This window comes from Salvelinus namaycush, chromosome 42, assembly GCF_016432855.1.
Source record: "Salvelinus namaycush isolate Seneca chromosome 42, SaNama_1.0, whole genome shotgun sequence".
Taxonomy (NCBI): Eukaryota; Metazoa; Chordata; class Actinopteri; order Salmoniformes; family Salmonidae; genus Salvelinus; species Salvelinus namaycush.
Window position 1 is genome coordinate 12,522,120 of NC_052348.1, and position 14,347 is coordinate 12,536,466.

Consider the following 14,347-nt stretch of genomic DNA (forward strand, 5'->3'; position numbering starts at 1 on the left):
TCACAGTGCACTTCAAATCACTCCCAGACCAGCTTGTGTTTCCTTCCCACAGACACTAAGAAAATAAAAAAAAGAGGCCCCTTATCCTCTCAGAAAGAGAATAGTATTTCTATGACATGTCAGTATAAAGTTCATAACTCCTCAGTAAAGCAATGCGAGAGGTCATACGCTTACAAATTCCAAAGTAATTATATGTAATGCATATCAATGTCAAATGTATAACTCCTTAGTAATGCCATGTTTAATGTTCTTATGCTTACACATGTCGAAGTATTTACGTTATGCATATCAATATAACGTTAATCTCTCATTAGTAATGCAAGTCAAACGGTATACACTTAAATGATTTTTATTAGGATAAGCAGCAGCATTTCTGTATGAAACATGAGAAACAAATGTGTCAAACAATAATACAATTTTCTATAGAGGGTTATGATGCCTCTGAATGAACATTATAGTGGTAAAATACCATGTATTGATATGAGTGGTTAAACTGAAAAGCCTTTATCTTTGACACTGTCTGATATGCTGTAGATAGTGCCACAAACACTCAAACAGAAAAAGTGCAAAGAATCACACACACACACACACACACACACACACACACACACACACACACACACACACACACACACACACACACACACACACACACACACACACACACACACACACACACACACACACACACACACACACAGCACATTAATTGTATTCATAATACATTTATTCACATATCAAATGTATAAAGCAGTATAGTCACCTAGGTAGCTGATATGATTTAAACACTAACTGGTATATTTATCATCACAAAAAAAACGAACTAATAAAAAATCCTGCCTCAGGCAAAGGACAAATAATAACCACATTCTGTATATATGATAAAGAACATAGCAAAATATAACACCATATAAAAACTTGATATATACGAGCATGTTTCACAAACAGCTTAGCTGTAAATACCAACATTTTCTGTGTCTTGTAAAATTCACAGTGAAGTAGGGATACCGTTTTTATACCTTTATTTTTGGGTGAGAACATAGAGACCCCCTTTTCAACGAGCCTTGAACTGAGACATAATCATAACCTTGTACTTTATGGTCCTGTGGTGTTTGTTGCATCTGGACATGTTCTTTAAACTAGCTTGGGACTTCAGTAAGTCTTTGGATAACAAGTCAAGAGACTGGGTCTGCTTCCCAAATGGCACCCCCTTCCCTCCTATAGTGCACAGCTTTTGACCAGGGCGCATAGGACTATGTAGGGAATAGGGGTCCATTTGGGATGCACTCTGGTGGTTACTCTACACTGGAGTAACTCTACACCCTATGTGATATTCCAATGGACGTTGTACAGAGTCTGTATACTGTATAAGGCTATACGGGGGAATTCAAGGTGACACAAGGCACCTTTTCGTTAAAATCAGTTTTTCCTTCTTCCCAGCACATGAAACCTAAACACAGTGAATTAACACTTCCTGGTACGTTTTATAAAACAGAATATTAAACAGTACTGGAACACACACGTTTACATGGCAAAATCACTTTCATCTATATTAAAACAAATTCACCATACCGAACACAGGACATTAGCTTACTCTATGAAAGTGTACTACTGTGTATACAACGACCAGCGTATAGTGCCTATGATGGAAGAAGCTATAGCGACACTAAAAAAGGACAGTCAACTCAATAGTGAGAGCTCCCCTTCTCTCCACCATCACTGAGTAGCAGTTCATTAGGACTCATGGGGGACCATTCTCTCCTTCTCCTCTCGTCCCCTCTAACAGGGAGCGCTCTGGCCTTCCTTCCCGGGGTTTCCGCTGCTTCCTGGTTCATCCCAGCAGTGCTGACCATTTTGTGAACAGAACAACACGCTACTCGCTCCGTTACTGACTGGCCGGTCATTTATAGCCTGAGTTCAGCTGCATCCTGTTAGCTACCTTCCCCCCCCCCCCGTCCCATCCCCTCCCTCCATCCCTCTTCCTCTTCTCTCACGGTACTGTAAAGCATCGCTCCCTCCTCGTCTCCCCCTGGCAAAGGGAACGGTATAGTCCATAGAGACACTGGAAATACTGCAGCGTCCATCATGCCCATTGTATGTTTGTGTCTATATATAAACTCCACTAATTTCCCCGTCGTTCTACGTCAGGCTCCAGAGCTGCCCAGCAGTGTTCTGTAAAAGAAACGTGTGATGGTGTTTGAAACGTGTGACTCTCTCTGTTTGTCACGCCATAGCGGTTTAGCATGGGGGTCCTATTGAGTTGAGAGTCCATTGTGTTTAGTGCAGACTGGCTGTAGTTGTAGTGAGACCTCCTCGTCCATAGGGGGCGTCACATCCTGTGGTGGTCAGTCACTGTCTTTGCGTAGGCTGCGGTCCGTGTGAAGGTTGGCGGGCTCTGGGCTCTTGCACTGGATACTGGTCCCGTTCCCGTTTTGTCCCGTGCTGGTCACTGTGGCATCCGAGTGGCACCAACAACACAGGCAGGACTGGAAGGGGACAAGGTTAGACACTTGAACAAGGGTGCAAGTTTACAAGATTAGAGGCACTATTCATAGTGCTGTGGTCATTCTGTGTTGATAGCGTTTATTCTATTGCTGCTACGATAGACGAGGTCCAAGTAGGCACTTTTCTACAGCTTACAATAATGAGGGCTTGTGTAATGAGGGCTGGGAATGCTTCTTTGAACAGTATACTACATAAAACTACATCTGCTCACAGCGTGAGAAGTAGAACACTTTCTATCCTTCCCAAACTCTTAGCCCCACTTCTGCAGAAGAGGAAGAGGCACGTTCAGGGTCTGGGAATTGCTTTTATGAGTTAGTCTCAGTCTCTCTCGCTCTCTGAGGACAGCTAGAGCTAGAGCATGGCTTATCTTCAGCTCAGGTCTCTAACAGATGTGTACTGTTATGTGACCTCACCCAGTAAATGAGTTCATAAATCACTGCTTTGCTTTACATTTTCTTTAAATAATGTCATCACCAGCGCAGAGCCACGGCCCCTCGGTCGTGGGGAGAGGTTCTCTGTTTGTTTTACTGGCGAGACAAGACAAAGGGTTTGGGGAGGGCTGGGGGGTTAGTGGAGATACTGATTATATGGGGGGAAAGAGAGAGCGAAAGAAAAAGAAAGCAAGAGAGAGTGAAAAGGATTGAGAGAGATATAGAGCAAGAGAGAAAAAGAGAGTTGGGTGTTTGTGTATGTTTAGGGATCTACTGTACCTTGAAACAGTTTTTGAACTTCTTGCTGACAAAGTAGAGGATGATGGGGTTTATACAGGAGTTTACTGTGGCTAGGTTGATACTCAGGTAATCCAAGACCAACAGGAAGCTGAAAGAAACGACACCCATGTTTTTTGGCCGAACTTCCATTTGAGTTTCATCTCCTTTCAAACATTTCGAATCGTTAAATTGCAGCAACTCAAATCATGTCCGTCTGTGTTTAGTCTGTTGTGGTTCTAGATCCAGTCGAGTGATTCCCCACGTATTTCCACCTTTCCATTTTCCAACACACCGTACTGAATCAGTCATTTCTAATAATAAGATGACAACAGCAAACAAACATGGCTGCACTCACTTGAGCAGGTCACAGCGTCCGATGTCTCTGGGGTTGTAGACCATCTTCTTGAGGATCCTGCTGAGGTGCAGGGGGAACCAGCACAGAGCGAAGATCAGGACCAGGCAGAACACTGCTTTGGCCACTTCCCGTCTCTGGGGATAACAATAAACAACAGATTAGGAAAAGGTTGGACGATGACGATGAAGGGTGATGAAGACAAGATACTGAGAGTGGAAAACGTATTTAAAAAACGCTGAGTCATCCTGAGTACTGTATGGTAACAACTCTGGGGATGTAAACAGACAAAATGTTAGGTTCGGGAGACGCTAGGTTGTTAGGGAGACGCTAGGTTGTTAGGGAGATGTAGGGTTATGTAATGTAAACCGGATAGGCCTGAGAGAGGAAAAGGACAAACCTTTAAAGAGACTAAACGTGAGTCATTCTGCAGTAGTGTACTGTTACGGTAGAGGTGCCTCTGCCTATACGCAGCCCAACCTGGCTTAGGGCCTCCAAAACGCTAGAGGCTCTGGTTACAGGACGTAACAACCGAAGAGAAGAGAGATCTGATACTAAGAAGTAGTACTATGAATGTAGAAGGCAGTCAGGGTGGGTTATGCAACGTCAGCTTGAGAGGCCTGAGAGAGGGAATGGGCTTCTCCTTAAAGAGACACTAAACATGAGGCAGTCTGGCCTCAGTACCTTGTGTGTGTACCTGTTTGAGGTGTTCACTGAGGACGATGCGGAGGCTGCCGTTCCTGTGGTTGAGCATCTCACAGGTCATCAGAGTGTAGAACACGGCCGTACACATCAGAGGAACGCAGAAGTAGAACCCAAACAACCACCAGTCCTTGATGTCCTTATAGTACTGCAGGAGAACCACAACAGGGGAACGTTAGTACACAGGTTCTATGCAGGAGAACCACACGTCTTAACATGCCAATACTCCAGAAGACTGTCCAGCAGGCAAACGTGGAAAACTGGTTGTATTGATGTCGTAATGAGGTCATTTCAACCAGTTTCACCTGCTAGGTTTGGTAACAAAGCGAGTTGACTTTACCAATACGTCTATGTGATGGCAGTGAAATATTCTAATCTACTAAATCCACATATTATCGTACAAGTTTTAAGGAGGAGCAGATGCCATTTGAGGAATTTTTGGGCCACAGAATAAATAATCTATAACCTTTATACGACATTACTAAATTCCTCACTCCAGGAGGATTTAAATGAAATGACCTAAACCTCAGCATGGTTTGGTCATGATATGGGATTTAGTATCTTTTGTGTTGCATGATGTGAACTAGACACACACATGGCTCAGCTTGAAGGAACCATACATCAGTTGAGCTGTAATTGCTGTTGTGGCCTGCGATCAATTATGTTCTCCAGGCTTGTGAACAAAGAAAGTGATCACCTCAGAGATTTTCTCTCTGAGGGAAAAAACGTATGGAGACCTCTGTCAGAGTTCAAATGCTATTTGGGTTCAAGTACTATTTGAAATCTTTCAAATACTTTGTGTTTGCTCTAGCCTACCTGGAGTGCAAGATGTTTTGGGACGATTCTATTCGTCCTTTAAGCCAGACAAGCTCAGTCAAGCACAGCTAAAGTATTTGAAATGATATTTGAACCCAGGTCTGGCCTCTGTATGCTTCCTTTCACCATACTTCTAGTTCTTTCCGTGGTTCCACCAAGAATGTCAGAGAAATGAATGTCAGTACGATAAATCCACCACTGTATTTATAACAATTACTTTTCATGCCAAGTATTTGGACAGATGGAATTGTTTTTGATAGGTCAGTGCAAGGATACACCACCACATGAAATCATGGACTCTCAGATTTACTAACTTAACACACATGTACTGTACTGTAACCCTACGTGAATCACTTTTGTCTTTTAAATCATAATGAATACGAGGGGGGACCTGATCCTAGATCAGCACTCTTACTCAGACACGTTGTGGGCCAGATTTGTTTGTATACAGGTAATAGGATTATTTGAAGTGCAGAAGCGTCAACAAGAAAATGGGTCGTACCATCATGAACTCAGTCTTGGGGTTGAGCATACATGTCCGTATGGTCTCGTTCCTGTAGTTGAATTCAACCATGTCGAAGCCGATGGCCTCTGGGACAGCCAGGACCATGGACAGCACCCAGATGGACACGATCTCCATGGCCGTCCGAAGAGGAATGCCTACTCCCTGGACCCTGCTCCATGACGCCACTGCACGGTACCTGGGGCATGGAGGGACACAAAGAATGAAAGGGTGAACATGGTGGGGTAAGGTAGGGGTTAGAGCAGGGCCAGGGCTGTGGACTTTTCAGCAACAACTGATGAGTTGGGAGTTGGAACTAATAAACAGCCCAGCGGCGAAACTACTTGTAATGAAGTCATTTCAACCAGCTTTTAATGGTTGTAATGAAGTCATTTCAACCAGCTTTTAATGGTTGTAATGAAGTCATTTCAACCAGCTTTTAATGGTTGTAATGAAGTCATTTCAACCAGCTTTTAATGGTTGTAATGAAGTCATTTCAACCAGCTTTTAATGGTTGTAATGAAGTCATTTCAACCAGCTTTTAATGGTTGTAATGAAGTCATTTCAACCAGATTTTAATGGTTGTAATGAAGTCATTTCAACCAGCTTTTAATGGTTGTAATGAAGTCATTTCAACCAGCTTTTAATGGTTGTAATGAACTGACTGCATTGCAGTAGACCAGACACACACTGTACCGCATAGTGAGAAAAATGATCCAAGTTAAGATTTAATGAACAACAGATAATAATCAATTGTTTATCCTCAGAATCTAATATTCATTCTTTTGTGAAGCCTCCAAACAAGCGTTGGCAGGAGCTATAGTCTGTTTGTTGACGCTTGTTTCCTGTGCTCCAAATCATGTTTGCTTGTTTGTTTCATTAATAGGCACCGCTTGTTTTAGTAAACGCTGCATCAACATTTTATGGCCTGAACAATATATTTTTCATGACGCACTTGAATACCCTTGGCAAACAACATAGTGTCATTTATATTTTACCCAGCTGGTAATGCATCCACATTCTCTCTCTCTCTCAAACAGAGAGGACGAGACACAAACCAGACAAGATATGCTGCGCGTTTTCTGGGAGCATCTGCTATTGAACTCGCCTCTATCACTAACGTCTCTCTCTCTCTCTCTCTATGATGGGAGTCATTCAGCATAGCTGGTATGGTAAACTGGCTTCCATCCCTTTAGACCCAGAACAGGCCTCCTTATGCTCTTATCTCTTATGTCTGCTAACTCACAGACCAATGAAGCCGGACGTCAGCCACTCACTTTCACTCTGCTGATAAACAGGAGCGACAGTGTTAAGTGTTACAAGAACCGAAGGGAGTGAGACGGGAATACAAGTCTAGTAGTCTAGCAACAGACACAAAACAATCAGAGTTAAAAATGTGAGAATAAACATTTTTAGATTTGAGAATAAGAACTACTTCTGCTCCTTGATGGCAAAGCTGTCCCTCCTCAGGGAGAGAAACAACTAAGACCACAAAGCATCTCAGAGTAGGAGTGCTGATCTAGCATCAGATTTTACTTATGGATCACGATGAAAAAGATTGCATGGGCAGATCCTAGATCAGCACTCCTACTCTGAGAGGCTTTGTGGATATGGCCCCAGCTGGCCTAGTCCTTAACAGATGCAGCCAATAGAAAACTAGGAGGGAGAGTAACTATGTTGGTAATGGGAGAGCTCCATTATTACTGACATTACAAACTTCCGGAATAAACTGCCTTTACCGTACTACCTCCACTAAGGAGTTAAACTAACTCCCATCCTGTGGTTTCCTTTAAATCAAATTAGGGAAGTCATTCATCTTTCCTGGCCAATTTGTCTCAGCCACTCCCATACATAGAGTGGGCTATCTCATACAGGCTTTACTGTTCAACAAACACTTTTGGTTTGAATTCAAACCACGGCAATGTGATTTATCATGGTGTTGGTGAGTTACTGGCAAAGGTTGAGGGTCTGAGGGTGACTTTTTTTCAAAGAAAAAAAAAAAAAGTATCATTAGACTGATTTTCATTTGGAGTTTACCGTAACCTACATATAAAGATTCACAGAACTGAAGGGCCAGAACAGAACAGAATTCTACGGTGCAAACATTCCATGAGTCTGGAACCAATTTAAAACACATGTTTTTACAAGATAATAGAATCCTATTCCAGGGAGCAGAATATGTGTCTGAGTACTAGGTCAGATTCAGCTACAGCTCATATGTTAACCTTGGTAAGTGTATGCCTGCCAGACAATGCATTTGATAGTAAATGAGTAATGTGTATAATGCTTCAGAAGCCTTATCCCTTACTCCCAAGACACTCTCGTAGATCTGAAAGAATTGGATAGGTGTAGGCAATAGGCTATCATGAAGCAGATGGAAAGAAACACCATATTGCTTATTGCTTATATTGTTTATTAATTCTATAAACATTAATATGCAAATGCAAATATTTCTTAGGCTTTTTGCTTTGATCCTGTTAGATCAGCTACCATTGGTTGATTTGGAATTCAGCAGTGGTACAGGTGACTGACCTGTCGACGCTTAGGGCACAGAGGTTGAGGACGGTGATGCCCACAGAGGCCTTCTGTAGGAATGGCACCAGCTTACACAGACACAGCCCAAAGGAATTGTCATCGAAGGGGAACCTGGTGGCAAGGAGCTGCAGGGACACAGACAGACAGACAGACAGACAGACAGACAGACAGACAGACAGACAGACAGACAGAGAGAGAGAGACAGAGAGAGAGAGAGAGAGAGAGAGAGAGAGAGAGAGAGAGAGAGAGAGAGAGAGAGAGAGAGAGAGAGAGAGAGAGAGAGAGAGAGAGAGAGAGAGAGAGAGAGAGAGAGAGAGAGAGAGAGAGAGAGAGAGAGAGAGAGAGAGAGAGAGAGAGAGAGAGAGAGAGAGAGAGAGAGAGAGAGAGAGAGAGAGAGAGACCGTCAGCACATCGTAGAAGACAGTCTGTACGCTTCAACTCACAACAGGCTTTGCATCGTCAGGAAATAACCCACACACCTTAGATGGCATTGAGCCAGTTGGCACTTCCCTGTATTACAAACCCTTTCATTAGATATCAGAAATCCATAATGGTCATTATTAGCCAGTATGGTAACTGAGAAGACAGAAAAAGCATGTAAAAAATAAATAGAATTGTGAAAGAACAATACCTGCTGTGAAGAGTAATAATAATAACAATAATAACAACAACAATAATAATAATAATAATGGACTAGTCCTTATATCGCTTTCTTTACTAACTAGTAAGGAATAAATTATAGGGGATTGAGGTTAGGGAATATCATGTTTATCTCCTCTTAGCTCAATTCCCATTGTCCTTAGGACTATCTTTAACCACTGTACTGTAGCAGGCACTTCACAACAGGCAGGTTAGTCACAGTCACATCAGAGGGATTTCATGGTACAGTCCAGCAGCAGGCCCATATGCGCCTCATCATATTGATACAGTACATCATTGAGTCAGGTCCTACAATAAAACCCTAGCAAGCCAACCCTGGAACTATCTTTGAAAGTGACATCTTTTCTTTAATTGGACTTCCAGGCATCTATAAGCACCACTTCCCATAGCCTCTTACAAGAAGAGCTCCCTTAAGAAAACAACTCACAGCTCTCCCTGTAGAACAGACTGCTAAAACCACCCTTTGTCATTATGAAGTAGTCTTGGCAGCTGTTGTTGAACAGGAATCAACATGGGCCGAACAAAGAGAGAAAGAGGGGATTAACCCAGAGTCGTTGAGATGCCGGGTCAAAGGAAACACTTCACGGGTGCATCCTTGTCCCCCTATTGTTCACTTGGAGCGCTAGGCGGTTCCATCTAATCAAAAAGTCTCGGGAACATGGGAGTTGGAAGGGAAAGGGGACTACGTCACTGTGGGTGTGTGTGTGTGTAGCCTGTGTCCGTGTGTGTGTATGTAGTATTGTGTGTGTGTATGCAGTGTGTATATGATTCAATTTGGAAACTGCGTCAAACAAACCCCGTAGGAAGTAAGCTGGGCCTCCCGAAAGCACATGGCCCTGTAGTGCAGACATATTCACAGGGAGTGTTTGGCCTGAATCCAGAGTTGTACGTACGGCACTACTTTTCCTCACCAGTACAAAGGGACATTGTGATTTATCCTTCATGTGTGTAACTGAAGCGCCTAATACAGGAAAGACTTTTCCCCCTTTGTACATGTAGAGAATCATCTGTCCCGGGACCCGAGCACTTCCATATGTGCTGACACAGTGTGATGAAACTATATACCGGTAATACTAAACAGGTGGCTTCACCATTTCTCTTCACAATGAGCTGAGTATTCCCAATGTACTGTACTACATCCTATTAAGACCTTGACCTGTTCAACCAATGTATGTGGACCCAATGAAAAATATGCTCATTACTCTCAAGCAATAATACCACAGCAGGTAAGATAACGCCGTAAATCATCTGTGAGATCTATCTAGGTAATGTTAAAGTGAGCCCACATGGGGGTAAATGGACTACAGTCTAATGGGTTTAAATGACTCACACTGGACACGTGATTCATCATTTAACCAGACCCATTTATTCTGAGTGTAGCTAGGTTCAAGTGTGATCACAGATAAGAGGGCTGGAGAGGAGAGCTGGTCCTGTGACAAACCACGGGTCAGAGCAGGGCCACTGATATGTGTGACCGCAGTCTGATTGGTCTGATTCCATTGTTTATTTAAGTCTGGGCCTCTCCCTGCTTCCGTCATCACAAAGAGCCACCCAATGAAGATAAAGTAGTACTACTACTGACTGAAATCAACTTTGGAGAGCAACATGATCTTTGGGGAGCCTTCTAATGAATACTTTATTTATTTGTTCTCCCCTTTCTTTTCTCCGCTACTCTCTTAGAGGATTCTAATAGGTTGGCCTTTTTCAGTCTGTTGTTGGTATACCATCTGGCCCGTGTTGCGACCATTGGCAAATAATGACTCTCTCTCTCTCTCTCTCTCTCTCTCTCTCTCTCTCTCTCTCTCTCTCTCTCTCTCTCTCTCTCTCTCTCCCTCGCTCTCTCTCTCGCGCGCTCTCTCGCTCTCTCTCTCTTGCGCGCACTCTCTCGCTCTCCCTCTCTCACCCGCTCTTTCTCGCTCTCTCTCGCTCTCTCTCGCTCTCTCTCTCCTCTCTCTCTCTCTCGCTCTCTCTCGCTCTCTCTCGCTCTCTCTCCTCTCTCTCTCTCTCTCTCTCTCTCTCTCTCTCTCTCTCTCTCTCTCTCTCTCTCTCTCTCTCTCTCTCTCTCTCTCTCTCTCTCGCTCTCTCTCTCTCTCTCTCTCTCTCTCCCTCAATTCAATTCAAGTGGCTTTATTGGCATGGGAAACATATGTTTACATTGCCAAAGCAAGTGAAATAATCTCTCGTTCTCTCTGAGATGCAATTATGCTTCAATATATCCATGCACAATTCACTGTGATGTCCAGTGTACAGGATGGATATGTGTCTCTTACCTTGTAGACGTTGATGGGTATATCTATGGTGATGTAGATGAGGTCTCCCAGCGCCAGGCTGGCAATGAGGGCATTGGGCCCGTTCCTCATGCACTTATTCTGGTAGATAATTCTCAACAGGGTGGCATTGCCCACTATGCCCACCACAAACACTATGATAGAAATCACTGTGTTGATGTATTTGAAATAGCCTTGAATGGAAGTGGCGATGGTGCATGGTGGAGGGGCCCTTATCCTGGTGATGTTTGTGGCCCCAGATCCAGCTCCGACCCTGGGCCATTGCGGCCCCTGGTGGCCCCTGGTGGAGATGGGACTCCCATGCTCCAGGAAGGGGCTACTGGTGCTGTGGAAGCCCAGGGGTTGGAGGGTGATGTGGGTGTTGTGGAGGACCAGGCCCTGGTCTGGTAGGGAGTTCTTCTCTCCCTCGTCTGTGGTGCTGTTTATCTGACACATTCCAGGGCCAGGCAGGGCGGCCATGACGGCCATTAGCACCAACACATGTACGATTGGGGCGCCCATTATAGAACACATTCCACGCTTTGTCTCAGGAGATGGACAGATAGTGTAGGGGTTCCCCATATACTGCTGGTGGTGAGAGCTGGTGAGCGAGAGAGACAAGGGAGGGGAGAGAGATAGAGAGGGGGGGAGAGCAAGTTAGAGAGAGAGGGGGGAGCAAGTTAGAGAGAGGGGGGGAGAGCGAGAGAGAGTGAGAGAGAGAGAGACACAGAAAGAGAGAGATGAAGGGAGACAGGGGAAAAAGTATATGGGTTATTTCAGCCAGCAAACTTTGCAAGCAACAAAACAAAACTTCCTCAATTGAATTGACTGTGTAACCACTGCGAACTTTTGTCCGAATCTTTTAATTTTCCCCGCCACAACTGAAATGTCAATCCAGGAACATCTCCTCAGAAATGGAGCCAAAACCATAATGTGTCAGTCAAAAGTTAAACATCACAGTGGGTCCTCTCCCATCCTCTCCAACTGCTAGAGGAAGTAAAACAACCTCCTTCAGACTTCAAACAGGTTTTACCAAGGGGGCACAGATGGGAAGATGCCACGACTGGTTACAGTCAAACAATATGATGGGTGAGCTTATGAAGAGTCTCCTCTCTGTCATTTCTGGAAGTAATAATCAGCACAGCCTTTGTGCTAATAGGAGTGTGTGGGCTACAAGCACATATTTTACACACACACACACACACACACACACACACACACACACACACACACACACACACACACACACACACACACACACACACACACACACACACACACACACACACACACACACAGAGAGAGCCAGTCAGGGCTTTATATTGTTTTGACAATGTGCCCCTTATGTGGCTTCTTCAGTGTGGTTTCCTCTGCCCTGCATTCTCCCTTCTGGTTTTAATTTAAAGACTCAGACTAGCGGTTAGAAAACAATGAGACATTTTAACATGAAAGAATCAGATCAGCCCCATGTCTAGTCAGTGTTATATTACACAATACAGATTTTGTAATGTTTGAGAGTTAAGTGAAGATGTAACATGAACAAATCTTAAGTTCTCTCAAAATGTTAAAATATATTTTTTAACCAGTTGGAAATTAACCCTACTATCAATATGTAAATCAAATACTTACATTTATATAATTACCAGGTTATATTCAAAGTAATATCATAGTGTTTTTCAGGTAAAACTTTACAGAGTAGTTAAAAACCCTTTCTATGAATGTACAATTTAGACTCACTGAATTCAGACCAAGGAGGTAAAGAAAACTGAGATCTACATTTGAATACTTTTTCATCACAACAGAACACAGTGCCTCTCCAGCTAGCCATGAAGAGTGTTTCATCCTGTTCAAAGTCCCAGATGTCACCTAGTTAGTACACAAAAACCTATTTAGCATCCAGCACTTCATGTAACATCACCGTTTAGCATCAGGCACCACACTACTGGGACCCTGTGTGACGGCACGTAAACTGATATATTGATAAATAATAAATAGCTTTGGTTTTCACCTACCGCTCTGCTCTCCTAAAATGTCTGCTCCTGCCTCCCCTGTTGGAACCGTCAGGCGAACTTTCTGCTGAAGCCCCTAGACATCTGAATCACATCACATGAGTAATTAACCAACTATCAAAGTCGCAGAGTCGGAGTTAGTGTCCCACTTGGTTTGGTTTGCCCAACGTACGTGGCAGTGTGCTGCCTGTGAGGTGCTGCGCATTAGGCTCTGGGTTTTCCTGTGGAGAGTTGGGAGCGTGTGTGTGTGTGTGTGTGTGTGTCTGTGTGTGTCTCAGAGCGCAGCAGGAGTGGAGGGAGCACTTTGACTGAGAGGGAGTGTAAATCTCCACCTCCCCTCGGTAACAGGCCCCCCATAGGAAACAGCAACAGCAGCCCCTCTTTCTCTCTCACTCTTTCTCTCTATCTTTTTCGCTCTCCCTCTTTCTCCTCTCTGTCTCTCTATCTTTCTCTCTCTCCTTTCTCCTCTCTCTCTCTCTCTCTTTCTCTCTCTCTCTCTCTCTCTCTCTCTCTCTCTCTCTCTCTCTCTCTCTCTCTCTCTCTCTCTCTCTCTCTCTCCTCTCTCTCTCTCTCCTTCTCTCACTCCTCCTCTCGTCTCTCTCTCATCTCTGCACCGCCTGCTGAAAATCATCTCAGGGGCACAACGCACTCCGATATACACAAACACACACACACTCCCACACTCACGCACCGGGTATCTGGGAACCACACAGTCCCCAGTCAGTATGCTCCTCTCTCTCCTTTCCTCAGATCCCAGATCAGATTCTAGCCATGTATACAGCTCAACTGTTTCTTCCCACTAAAGGAAACCGAGATCAACATGGTAAGGAAATGTGAGGAGGGCAGTCGGAACTAAATGTGCATGTCCCAGTCGTGTTGATTTGAACATGTTGAGATGGAAAGGGAAGGGTAGTAAAGAGAGCGGAACCAAACTTTCTTTGAAGCATTACTGTTTACAATCACAACTCTGTGGGTGGCCAAAGCAGAGGCTAGTCAAATCACCACATCTGTACGTGCCACACTAGCTGCAAGTGTATCAATCTCTTGTAGCTTGCCTTAAATAGGGTCATATGCATGATTATTCCACTTAATTAGGTTTGTCAGTTGTCATATTCACCAAACAGTAAATAAACTAGTTTGAAACTAAACAAAGGAATGTTTGATATATTGTCCCATAGACATGTACGGCACAAAGTACATCATGTCCAGACAGATAGATGTTGTGAGTTGTGCTAGGTAACAAAGAAGAGTGAGGCATGTCAATAATGATGAGGAATGTGAGTGCCTCT

General features: G+C 43.9%; 1 protein-coding gene across 2 annotated transcripts; it reads right to left on the reverse strand.

Annotated features, from left to right (window-relative positions):
* Positions 1–333: 333 nt before the first annotated feature.
* ednraa (endothelin receptor type Aa) lies at positions 334–13,457 on the reverse strand. 2 transcript variants are annotated; one of them, XM_038981388.1, is made up of 8 exons: positions 13,062–13,452; positions 11,053–11,650; positions 8,120–8,247; positions 5,588–5,786; positions 4,265–4,417; positions 3,571–3,704; positions 3,216–3,324; positions 334–2,486 (listed from the first exon to the last, which is right to left on the reverse strand). In XM_038981388.1, exons 2-8 carry the CDS (start codon positions 11,629–11,631, stop codon positions 2,346–2,348), a joined length of 1,443 nt encoding a protein of 480 aa, XP_038837316.1. In that variant the 5' UTR covers positions 11,632–11,650; positions 13,062–13,452; the 3' UTR covers positions 334–2,345. The 2 variants fall into 2 exon arrangements, with proteins under 2 accessions (XP_038837316.1, XP_038837317.1); XM_038981389.1 differs by lacking the exon at positions 3,216–3,324 and having other exon boundaries at positions 13,062–13,457.
* Between the last annotated feature and the right edge of the window lie 890 nt (positions 13,458–14,347).